The 12527-nt window shown below is 41.5% G+C and overlaps 1 protein-coding gene across 5 annotated transcripts in view; it reads right to left on the bottom strand.

Annotated features, from left to right (window-relative positions):
• Positions 1 to 11130, bottom strand: part of trpa1a (transient receptor potential cation channel, subfamily A, member 1a) — a 38788-nt gene extending 27658 nt beyond the window's left edge. For 2 of the 5 annotated variants that reach the window (XM_071361847.1, XM_071361848.1), the window contains exons 1-3: positions 8502 to 11130; positions 8111 to 8165; positions 1970 to 2160 (exon numbers count right to left, since the gene is read on the bottom strand). In XM_071361847.1, the coding sequence (XP_071217948.1) occupies positions 1970 to 2160; positions 8111 to 8141 (222 nt within the window). In that variant the 5' untranslated portion in view covers positions 8142 to 8165; positions 8502 to 11130. Of the gene's footprint in view, positions 1 to 1969; positions 2161 to 2363; positions 2415 to 8110; positions 8166 to 8501 lie in introns of all 5 variants that reach the window. The other 3 variants (XM_071361849.1, XM_071361850.1, XM_071361851.1) reach the window with 3 other exon arrangements.
• Between the last annotated feature and the right edge of the window lie 1397 nt (positions 11131 to 12527).

Here is a 12527-nt window from a genome sequence, read left to right as displayed (position 1 = left end):
ACACACATACTTTTACACTCATCATTTGCTGCTGCTACTCAGTTCTTTATTTTACTTATTATTATCTATTCTGATGCCCAGTCACTATACCTGCCTTCATTGAGATTTCTTTTGTCACTGGCCGACACACATACCCCATAATGTCAAAGCGGACTTATGTTTTTAACATTTTTTACAAATTAATAAAAAATGAAAAGCTGAAATGTATTCAACCACTTTGTTATTGCAAGCCCAAATAAGTTCATGAGTAAAAATTTGCCAAACATGAATCCTGTTTGCAACAAGGCACTAAAGTAATACTGCAAAAAATGTGTCAAAGCAATTTACTTTTTGTCCTGAATACAGTGTTATGTTTGGTGCAAATGCAATACAACACATTACTGAGTACCACTCTCTATATTTTCAAGCGTAGTGGTGGCTGCATCATGTTATGTGTATGCTTCTAATTGTTAAGGACTGGGGAGTTTTTCAAGATTAAAAGAAATGGGATGGAGCTAAGCATAGGCAAAATCCTAGAGGAAAACCTGGTTCAGGCTGCTTTCCACCAGACACTGAGAGATTAATTCACCTTTGAGCAGGACAATAATCAAAAACACAAGGCCAAATCTACACTGGAGTTGCTTACCAAGAAGACAGTGACTGTTCCTGAGTGGCCAAATTACAGTTACATTTTTAAAAAACAATGTATGGGCATCCAGGGCACATGCCCATTCATTTTATTTTAATGTTTGAGCAGAGGAAGACAACATTAGCCATGGCAAAATGCATATAATTGCAGGAAATTTGCTTTAATACTGCCAAATTGTCTCTCAGCTCCATGCCAAAACATGTACAATTGCTGGAAATTGGATTCAAAACTAAAAAATTCTCTCAACTCAAATGGAAAAATGTGTAGAATTGAAGAAAATTAGCTTTACAACAGCAACATTTTCTGTACGCCGCCTAGATATCTTTCTAGCTAATAGACCATGTTAGAGTTAAGATTTCCTCTTCCAATGAACTGTGGGGAGGTCAATATAATAACACTGTCTACCAAATCTATTCATTTTCAAATGTTGATTACTTCTACTTGCTATTATCCTTCACCTGATGATAAGACAAGACATACATCTTTTTTTTATGAATTCACCTTTCAGCAGGACAATAACCTAAAACACAAGGCCAAATCTACACTAGAGTCTCTTACCAAGAAGACAGTGACTGTTCCTGAGTGGCCAAGTTACAGTTTTGACTTAAATCAGCTTGAAAATCTATGGCAAGACCTGAAAATGGTTGTCTGGCAATGATCAACAAACAATTTGACAGAGCTTGAAGAATTTTGAAAAGAATAATGGGCAAATCTTGCACAATCCCAGTGTGGAAAGCTCTTAGAGACTTACCCAGAAAGACTCACAGCTGTAATCGCTGCCAAAGGTGCTTCTACAAAGTATTGGGTGTCAATACTTATGTAAATGCTATATTTCTGTATTTCACTTTCAATAAATTTGCAAAAATTTCTAAAAACATGTTTTCATTTTGTCATTATGGGGTATTGTGTGTAAATGAGTGAGAGAGAAAATATATTTTAACCATTTTGAATTCAGGCTGTAACACAACAATTGAGGAATAAGTCAAGGGGTATGAATACTTTCTGAAGCCACTGTAGCTCCATTTTTGTGTATTTGATTTTATTCCTCTTGTGTTGCTATTTTTATTTGTATTATTATTTTTAAACTCTCCATCATTGGGAAGGACTCGTAAGCAAGAATTTCACGGTAAACTCTATACCAGTTGTATTCGGCGCTTGTGACAAATACAATGTGATTTGATTTAGACCAATGTATTTTTTACTAATCACAAAATCATATTAAAATAGTTTATCAGATTTGCTAATAATAATTAAGGATTGAGAAGTAAAAAACTGTACATGCAATAATAACATTAAAAAAGGAATTGAATATCTGCAAGATCTGTTTTCCACATGACTTACCTCAAATATTTTGGCAGAAATCTCTGTAGCAGGATCTCCATGAATCACAGACTGGTGGTAGGTCTTGTTCTGCATCAGGTCGGTCTTTGAAGAGCTCATCAGGCTTTTCTGTTCATGTCGACATTTCCACAAGGACTTGAAAGTTTCATGTGGTTTGGTTTGTGACAGAATGTGTAGATTAGTAGTATGTTCTACAAAACGTAAGAGCAGAGAAGTTACATTTCAACATACATTAATATCTATAGTAAACAGCTGTCAATGTATAAGCACTAAGTGTACATAAAAAACATACAGTATTGAAAACAAAGACATCCAGCAGGCTGCATAACCATCTGTAAAATATTATAATGTCAACCAATGAGTCTAACCAGTAAAATGTAATACATCATCTAACCTTAATGTTTTCTGGGTGTGAGATGAGCTTTCTAGTGTCTTCTGTTGTTAGCTAGAGAGGAGGGGGGGGGGGGGTTATATAGAGATTTGCCATTTGCCAAACAGATCGAATTACATTGCATCTTGGTTGGTCAGACTTTGGACAGTGGAGAGGCTTAATATCCTAATGTAAATGCATCGGGTCCATTGCGACAGACCAGAAAAGTTAATTGGACAAACAGTCCTTCCTGAAAAACAACATTAGCTGAAACTGAGGGGTAACTTTGTGGTTTAGAGTAAACCTATGAGATTCACAGGCTCATTACTGCACTATGGTTCTATGATTTTCCAGTAGTAAACTAAAATCAATAATTCTCTCTTTGTTCTGAATTATGTAATGACCACAACGGAATGGACCTATTCACTTATGTGTCATATGTAACATACAGCTGAGGATATTTTCCAATCATCTTATAAAACATCCCATTACAATAAACAATTATTAAAACCAGGAAATTACATTATTTCTGTCATGGCTGATATTAAATTGACATGCATTGTCTTAAATTTGCCAACTAAACTCTGTGATCGTAGTTGTTCCTAAACCTTACATTTAGCGTAAAATACCACATTCACAATGCTTACTCTCCTCTGTTTAAAAAAATACACCTCCTGTATGCACAAATCGTTTGTTATTTATTGACTAAAGCATCAGGTTCAGCCCTTTTATTCTATTATTTTGTAAGCAGACTTTCATAAGGTATTCAGGTTTTCTGTTGATAACAATGCTCTGTGGGAGCCTGAGCAATGAACCATTTATATGTTCAAGAATATTTTCAATAAAGATAGGGACCTCCATTGTTGAGTCGAACCAGAGTCAATATTTGTTTGGTTAGCATTACAGAGGGGCAAACATGGTGTTAAATTTCATAATGCTCCCTTGCCATCATCTGATAAGCATCTGGTTTATTGTTGTATTTTGAATTAAAGTATAGTGCCTTCAGAAAGTATTCATACCCCTTGACTTATTACACATTTCGTTGTGCTACAGCCTGAATAAAACATGGATGACATAGATTTATTTTCTCACCCGTCTACACACAAAGCCCCATAATGACAAAGTGAAAACATGTTTTTAGAATGTTCTGCTTATTTATTGAAAATGAAATACAAAATATATAATTTACATAAGTAGTCACACCCCTGAGTCAATACTTTGTAGAAGCACCTTTGGTAGTGATTACAGCTGTGAGTATTTTGGGGTAAGTCTCTAAGCGCTTTACACCGGGATTGTACAATATTTGCCCATCATTTTTTTTTACAATTCTTCAAGCTCTGTCAAGTTGATTGTTGATCATTGCTAGACAGCCATTTTAAAGTTTTTCCATAGATTTCCAAGCCCGATTTAAGTCAAAACTGTAACTAGGCCACTCAGGAGCGTTCAATGTCATCTTGGTAAGAAACTCCAGTTTTGGGTTATTGTCCTGCTGAAAGGAGAATTAGTCTCCCAGTGTCGGTTTGAAAGCAGACTGAACCAGGTTTTCCACTAGGATTTTGCCTGTGCTTATAGCTGTATTCCATTTCTTTTTATCAGAAAAAAATTCCCTAGTGATTGCCGATGACAAGCATACCCATAACATCATGTGCCATCACTATGCTTGAAAATATGAAGACTGGTACTCAGTGATGTGTTGTGTTGGATTTGCCCCAAACATAAGGTTTTTTATTCAGGACAAAAAGTGTATTTCTTTGTGACATTTTTTGCAGTATTACTTAAATGTCTTGTTGTATTGTTGCAAACAGGCTGCATGTTTTGGAATATTTATATTCTGTATAGGCTTCCTTCTTTCACTGTCATTTGGGTTAGTATTGTGGAGTAACTACAATGTTGTTGATCCATCCTCAGCTTTCTCATATTACAACCATTAAACTCTGCAACTGTTTTAAAATCACCATTGGCCTCATGATGAAATCCCTGAGCGGTTTCCTTCCTCTCCAGCACCTGAGCTAGGGAGGAAGACTGTATCTTTGAAGTGACTGGGTGTATTGATACACCATCTATAGTGTAATTAATAACTTCACCATGCTCAAAGGGATATTCAGTGTCTGATTTTTGTATTTTTACAAATCGGTGCCCCTCTTTGCGAGGCATTGAAAAACCTCCCTGGTCTCTGTGGTTGAATCTGTGGTTGAAATTCACTACTAGATTGAGGGACCTTACAGATAATTGTACTTATAGGGTACAACGATGGGGTAGTTATTCAAAAATCTTGTTCACCACTATTATTGAACACAGAATGAGTCCATGCAAATTATCATGCAATTTTTGTTTAGCACATTTTTACTCCTGAACTTATTTAGGCTTGTCTTTACAAAGGGGTTGAATAGTTATTGACTTATTTCAGCTTTTAAATTTGTATTAATTTAAAAAATTGTCTACAAACAAAATTCCACTTGGACATTATGGGGTACTGTGTGTAGACACAAAATCTCAATTTAATGTTTTTTTTTTTATTAAGGCTGTAACACAACCAAATGTGAAAAAAAGTAAAGCGGTTTGAATACCTTCTGAAGGCACTGTATGTTACTATGTTTTATTGATTTCCAATATACAGTGCATTCGGAAAGTATTCAGACACCTTGACTTTTTCCACATTTTGTTACGTTACAGCCTTATTCTAAAATGGATTAAATAAACAATTTTCCTCATCAATCTACAAACAATACCACATAATGACAAAGCAAAAATAGATTTTATTGGCAAATTTATTAAAAATAATAAACAAAAATAACTTATTTACATAAGTATTCAAACCCTTTGCTATGAGACTAGAAATTGAGCTCAGGTGCATCTTGTTTCCATCGATCATCCTTGAGATGTTTCTACAACTTGATTGGAGTCCGCCTGTGGTAAATTCAATTGATTGGACATGATTTGGAAAGGCACACACCTGTCTATATAAGGTCTTACGGTTGACAGTGCATGTCAGAGCAAAAATCAAGCCATGAGGTCGAAGGAATTGTCCGTAGAGCTCCGAGACCAGGATTGTGTCGAGGCAGAGATCTGGGGAAGGGTATCAAAACATTTCTGCAGCATTGAAGGTCCCCAAGAACACAGTGGCCTCCATCATTCTTAAATGGAAGAAGTTTGGAACCACCAAGACTCTTCCTAGAGCTGGCCGCCCAGCCAAACTGAGCAATCGGGGGAGATGGGCCTTGATCAGGGAGGTGACTAAGAACCCAATGGTCACTCTGACAGAATTTCTCTGTGGAGATGGGAGAACCTTCCAGAAGGACAACCATCTCTGCAGCACTCCACCAATCAGACCTTTACTGTAGAGCGGCCAGACGGAAGCCACTCCTCAGTAAAAGGCACATGACAGCCCGCTTGGAGTTTGTCAAAAGGCACCTAAAGAACTCTCAAACCATGAGAAACAAGATTCTCTGGTCTGATGAAACCAAGATTGAACTCTTTGGCCTGAATGCAAAGCTTCACATCTGGATGAAACCTGTTACCATCCCTACGGTGGAGCATGGTGGTGGCAGCATCTTGCTGGGGGGTGTTTTTCAGCTGCAGGGACTGGAAGACTAGTCAGGATTGAGGGAAAGATTAACAGAGCAAAGTACAGAGAAATCCTAGATGAAAACCGCTCAGGACCTCAAATTGGGGCAAAAGTTCACCTTCCAACAGGACAACGACCCTAAGCACACAGCCAAGACAACGCAGGAGTGTCTTCAGGACAAGTCTCTGAATGTCCTTGAGTGGCCAACCCAGAGCTCCGGACTTGAACCCAATCAAACATCTCTGGAGAGCCCTGAAAATAGCTGTGCAGCGATGCTCCCCTTCCAACCTGACAGAGCTTGAGAGGATCTGCAGAGAAGAATGGGAGAAAGTCCGCAAATATAGGTGTCCCAAGCTTGTAGAGTCATACCCAAGAAGACTCAAGGTACTGAGTAAAAGGTCTTAATACTTATGTAAATGTGATATCTATATACATTTTTTGAAATACATTTGCAAACATTTCTGAAAACCAGTTTTTGCTCTGTCATTATGGCGTATTGTGTGTAGATTGATGAGGAAGAAAACAATTTCATACATTTTAGAAAAGGCTGTTACGTAACAAAATGTGGAAAAATTCAAGTGGTCTGAAAACTTTCCAAATGCACTGCAGTTGAGCTATAAAATGTCCCAAAACATATAGAGATATTAGTCATAACTGTCATGAAATATTGCTTTTAAATTTATGAAATAATAACATACAGTATTTAATGAAATAATAATGTAAGGGCCTATTTAATTGAGAGGAACTTTCTTCTCTCATTTAATATTTTACTGGTGCAATGCAAGAGTCAATGCTGTTTCAATGGATAACTGACTGATTTCTTTAGTAGTAATGTAAGTAGGCCACTGGATTCAATGTCAAACTTTGTCATTGCAAAAAAAACATCTTACAGAAAACAGTATTATTTGATATATTATGAATGAGCAACCTACCCCCTCTTGTGGTCACTTTTGATACAGCTATTTATTTTACCCATGATGAAGTCATATATGTCCCCATCTCGGGCAAACAATATCTTTAAAAAACCCACATACAGTGCATTCGGAAAGCATGGGATCATGGCATCTGTGCTTTAAATGGTAGAACCTCAAGAAAAATATTTGGCAAATAATAAAAAATTCCAATGTCCCCAGAGCGTACGGCAAGTAACCGAAAGGCAGCTGGTTCGAATCCCTGAGCCAACTAAGTGAAAAATCTACTGATGTATCCTTGAGCAAGGCACCTAACCTTAATTGCTCCTGTAAGTCGCTGTGGATAAGAGCGTCTGCTAAATGACTAAAATGTACAAGTGTAAATCCCCAGTATGTTCCCAAAAACAGGCTTTTCCTTTGTAGCTTGGAATGTGTAGTGAATAATAATACAGCAGAAATAACTACTTTTTCTGCCAGAGATGACCATTATCAGCAGTGGCAGCTAAATATCTCATGCTAGAGGTTTATTCTGTAGGCTATTTCTTGGTGAGCAGCCAGATGCTGTCTGCTTCTGCCAACTCCAGCCATGGGGAGAGGGTCCTTGCTGTGCTTATTCCTACAGTTCAGGAGCCCCCATGATGTACTCTTTGCCACCTGGCAGGGCCCTAGTGTTCAGGGAGGGTTCGAGGTGTGGATTTTTTCTTTGTTTTGTTTTAATTTGTTTTATGTTTTCTTAAATTACCAAATTGGATATAGGCATCCAGTGTTATCTTGACTCTGTAGCAGGTTGCTGGCAAGTTATTATGGACAGGTCATTCTTCCCTAAGCCAAATTAAATTCAATGTTATTGGTCACATGTACATGGTTAACAGATATTAATGCGAGTGTAGCGAAATGCTTCTGCATCTAGTTCCGACAGTGCAGCAATATCTAACAAGTAATCTAACAATTCCACAACAACTACCTAATACACACAAATCTTGTCACGCCCTGACCTTAGTTCCTTTTTTATGTCTCTATTTTGGTTTGGTCAGGGTGTGAATTGGGGTGGGCATTCTATGTTTTAGTTTTATGTTTTCTATTTCTATGTGTTTGGCCGGGTGTGGTTCTCAATCAGAGGCAGCTGTCTATCGTTGTCTCTGATTGAGAACCATACTTAGGTAGCCTTTTCCCACCTGTGTTTTGTGGGTAGTTGTTTTCTGTCTTTGTGTCTGTACCAGATAGGACTGTTTCGCTTCATTCTCCTTGTTATTTTGTTTAGTGTTCTGTTTTAATAAATTAACATGAACACTTACCACGCTGCGCTTTGGTCCAATGATTCCTCATCTTCAGACGACGAATGTTACAAATCTAAAGGGATGGAATAAAATATGCACATATAAATATATTGATGACCGAGGCAAGATGCAATAGATAGGCAAGATAGGCAAGATGCAATAGATGGTATAAAATACAGTGTATACATACAGTATGAGATGAGTAATGTAAGATATGTAAACATTATTAAAGTGGCATTATTTAAAGTGACTAGTGATCCATTTATTAAAGTGGCCAATGATTAGAGTCTGTATGTAGGCAGCAGCCTCTCTGTGTTAATGATGGCTGTTTAACATTCTGATGGCCTTGAGATAGAAGCTGTTTTTCAATCTCTCGGTCCCAGCTTTGATGTACATGTACTGACCTCACCTTCTGGATGGTAGCGATGTGAACAGGCAGTGGCTCGTGTGGTTGTTGTCATTGATGATCTTTTTGGCCTTCCTGTGACATCGGGTGCTGTAGGAGTCCTGGAGGGCAGGTAGTTTGCCCCCAGTGATGCGTTGTGCAGACCACACCACCCTCTGGAGAGCCTTGTGGTTAAGGGCGGTGCAGTTGCCGTAACAGGCGGTGATACAGCCCGACAGGATGCTCTCAATTGTGCATCTGTAAAAGTTTGTGAGGGTTTTAGATGACAAGCCAAATTTCTAAAGCCTGTCTGTGTGGGTAGACCATTTCAGTTTGTCCGTGATGTGTACGCCGAGGGACTTAAACTTTCCACCTTCTCCACTGCTGTCCCGTCAATGTGGATAGGGGGGTGCTCCCTCTGCTGTTTCCTGAAGTCCTCCTCTCCTCTGCTGTTTCCGATCATCTCCTTTGTTTTGTTGACGTTGAGTGAGAGGTTATTTTCCTGTCACCACACTCCGAGTGCCCTCACCTCCTCACTGTAGGCTGTATCGTCATTGTTGGTAGTGAAGCTCACTACTGTTGTGTTTTCTGCAAACTTGATGATTGAGTTGGAGGCGTGCATGGCCACGCAGTCATGGGTGAACAGGGAGTACAGGAGGGCGCTGAGCACGTACCCTTGTGGGGCCCCAGTGTTGAGGATCAGCGAAGTGGAGATGTTGTTTCCTACCTTCACCACCTGGGGGCAGTCCATCAGAAAGGGCGGGGTTGAGACCCAAGGCCTCAAGCTTAATGATGAACTTGGAGGGTACTATGGTGTTGAATGCTGAGCTGTAGTCAATGAACAGCATTCTTACATAAGTATTCCTCTTGTCCAGATGGGATAGGGCAGTGTGCAGTGTGATGGCAATTGCATCGTCTGTGGACCTATTGGGGTGTCTCGGGTGGCAGTTGAGGTGGAGGTGATATGATCCTTGACTAGCCTTTCAAAGCACTTCATGATGACAGAAGTGAGTGCTACGGGACAATAGTCATTTAGTTCAGTTATCTGTGCCTTGGGTACAGGAACAATGGTGGCCATCTTGAAGCATGTGGGGACAGCAGACTGGGATAGGGAGCGATTGAATATGTCCGTAAACACACCAGCCATCTGGTCTGCGCATGCTCTAAGGACGCATCTAGGGATGCTGTCTGGGCCAGCAGCCTTACGAGGCCGCTCCGTCTATTCTTCTGCGGCGACGTTGTTTGGGTCGGCCTCTAGGATTAGATCAACTGTCTTGGGTGGTGGTCTGAACAAAGGATCCGCTTCAAATGACACAGCATCCATGAAACAACAGTTCCCTTTCAGTCAGTCAACTTCAGTACAACATACTATGGGGAGTCGCACTCTCGCGACTTCAGTTGAAGGATCTACAATCACGCCTGACAAGGCCAATGAAATCCACGCCTCAGTATGATAAGTGATAAGCTTGAGATAAGTGACACGCAAGTGATAAGCATGAGGCTTCACCTCAGTGTGAACAGGATCGATTCACGCTACTAAAATAAACTGTTAGAAAACGAGACTGTCTTACATTGCACCAACTAAACTGTCCAATAGCGGTAGAGCGTACTCACCCTCTGGATGTTGTGTGCTGAAGTTTGTACTTGTTCTCATAAGGTTTAGAATCACAAACAATTAGTTATTCTTCAATTTGCTGGTGCAATGAGTAAGGTGGCTACGAAAACGACCAAGATTATGATAGCTAAGCAGGGTTCGGGGTCAAGATCCTGCCCCCAGTCATGAGGTTATACCATTTCTCTGAAAGATACTCAAGATCTATGTGTAGTTTGTCTCATCTTGGCGCACGCGCAGGTGGCCTTCGCTCGAAACAATCTGTGTATGCATTGCCACATACTGCGCACAAAATCCCTGGAAGGACGTGTAACATTCTTGAGGAAGCTGTTCTTTCCCGGATGCCGGTACCTCGGCTGGGTCCAAGGTGCAGAATGCGGAGATGGATTGGGTGGTCGGAGCAAATGTCGTCTGCCCGGGCATGGGGTATGCGGTGGCTGCCTGCACCCAACACGGCTCCTGTGTGCTCTGTCACATGTTATGGGAGGCTACTCAAAGAGAGAGAGTAGCCAGGTTCGGTGGGCCCCCCACCAGCTGCCTGTGACTGCCTTGGTCAGTGCCTCTCTTCCCAGACTTGTTGATGAAGTGACTACGTCGACTTTCGAGACCGGGCTAGCTAAACTAACACTGCATATTGTGCTAGCCAGGTTGGCTACATCGCCGAGGCAAGCTACTATAACTAGCTATCCCTGCCTCACCACGGCGGACTTTCTTGGGTTGCTCTTTGGTTTAGTATACATAGCGTTCAGTCGCTTGGTTATTCTAAACGGACCGTGCTGGGGTCAAATAGCCTAGCTAGCCTAGCTTATGCAAAAAGCCTCCTGGCTAACACCAGCTAGCATGCTTGAACTTCCAACGAGTGAAATTGACTAGCTTTCCCCTGGCGTTATGGCAACCCCATTCCTATTTTCAGTTCCTGCAGTTGAAGGAAGTGAAGGAAACAGGGTTTGCGTGCACCTCTGATGAAAAAGCAAACCAGCAAACACTTGGCTGGGGTAACCCCTGGAGTGAGGGGCATTGGCACGGGTCTGAGTGATCAGTGCGCCCCTCCACAATAACTTTACTGTGACAACAGTGCCCCCACGTTAGCAAACGAGGTACTACGTCAGCCATTGCCAGATCCCCCTGTGCCCGTAAAGGTGCCAGGCTTCATGCAGGCTATTCAGTCTCATGGAAGCCCAACGTATGTTGGAAGCTTGTCCATGTTTAATGCTGCCCCCTCTGTTACCCTGCGTTTCATGGTGTTCACAGGGGGTATATCAATCTCCCAGGGTGAGAGTGACAAGTTGGGTCACTGTCCACAAAGGGTTGCCCCTCCCCCATAGGTGGCTCATTACTGGTATCCATTACTGATTATTGCCTGTAGCTCACTAGTCCCTATGAGGTGTCTAGTGATACAGGTTCTGGGCTCTATAGGTGATTAGTTGTTGGTAGTGGAGTCGAAGGAATGAGCAGGGTTGGACACGACCACGCTATTATCCCACACGCAGTCTCTGTGGTTCATATGAGCCCCCAAATTAGCTGTCTGTCTCCAGCTCAATACTTTTCATTCCTGGGAATTAGATTCAATTACGAATTGCCCCTATTTGTTACAACAGAATGGGTCTGTTTTCAGAGCTGTCTGTCCCATTACCAGCTAGGTTACAATGCGCTATGTCGGCAGTACCTATGACTGGTCAATAGGGTAACCTCCATGATAAAGTTTTTCCCCTGGGTCAATTTTTGTGTGTGTCTGCGGTCCAGCACCCAGCCGGTTACCAGAACGCATCTTACCGCCTAAACCGAGTGAGGCTTGTTGTTACAACTACAGTACCCCCAAGTGACATGGCCAATTGGAGTAGGTGGTAAGATGCGTTCCGGTAACCGGCTGGTTGTTACCCCGAAGCCCGTGTACCCAGAGTGGGCCGGGCTTAAGGCAAATGTTGGAACATAAACACAGTTTTTTCAACCGAGTTCCACAGTGTTCACGGGTGTTAAAAGTGTTGTCTCCCGCATGTGAGTTTGATGACAAGTGTTCCTTCTCCATGTTCAGACATATAGTTGTCAAGTGGCGGAAATGGAAGAAGAACCAATCTCTCCCAGTCCACAAGGTGGGATCCCGCCCCTTCAAATGGCACTTCACGGGAGTCTCGCTGTCTGCTCCGACCAATGGCATGCATGCGCAGTTTCGCAACCCTGGATCATGCAAACAGTGACGTCAGAGTACAGGCTCCAATTTGTTGTGCGTCCCCCACGTTTCTGCAGCGTAATCATGTCGACTGTTACCGAGGCCTCGGCGCCCATTTTGAGGGACGAAATATCCTCCCGTCTCCAGAAGCAGGCAATCCGTGTGTTTCCTATACTGAAGATCTAGGACTTCTGGCACAGACGGTATTTCTGGTTACAAAAAGGTATGGGACATTGCATCCCATTCTAGACCTACGAGCCCTCAGCAAGCA

Source organism: Salvelinus alpinus, chromosome 23 (assembly GCF_045679555.1).
Source record: "Salvelinus alpinus chromosome 23, SLU_Salpinus.1, whole genome shotgun sequence".
Taxonomy (NCBI): Eukaryota; Metazoa; Chordata; class Actinopteri; order Salmoniformes; family Salmonidae; genus Salvelinus; species Salvelinus alpinus.
The sequence above is the reverse complement of the archived record's forward strand: the minus strand, read 5'-3'. Positions and strand labels throughout refer to the sequence as shown.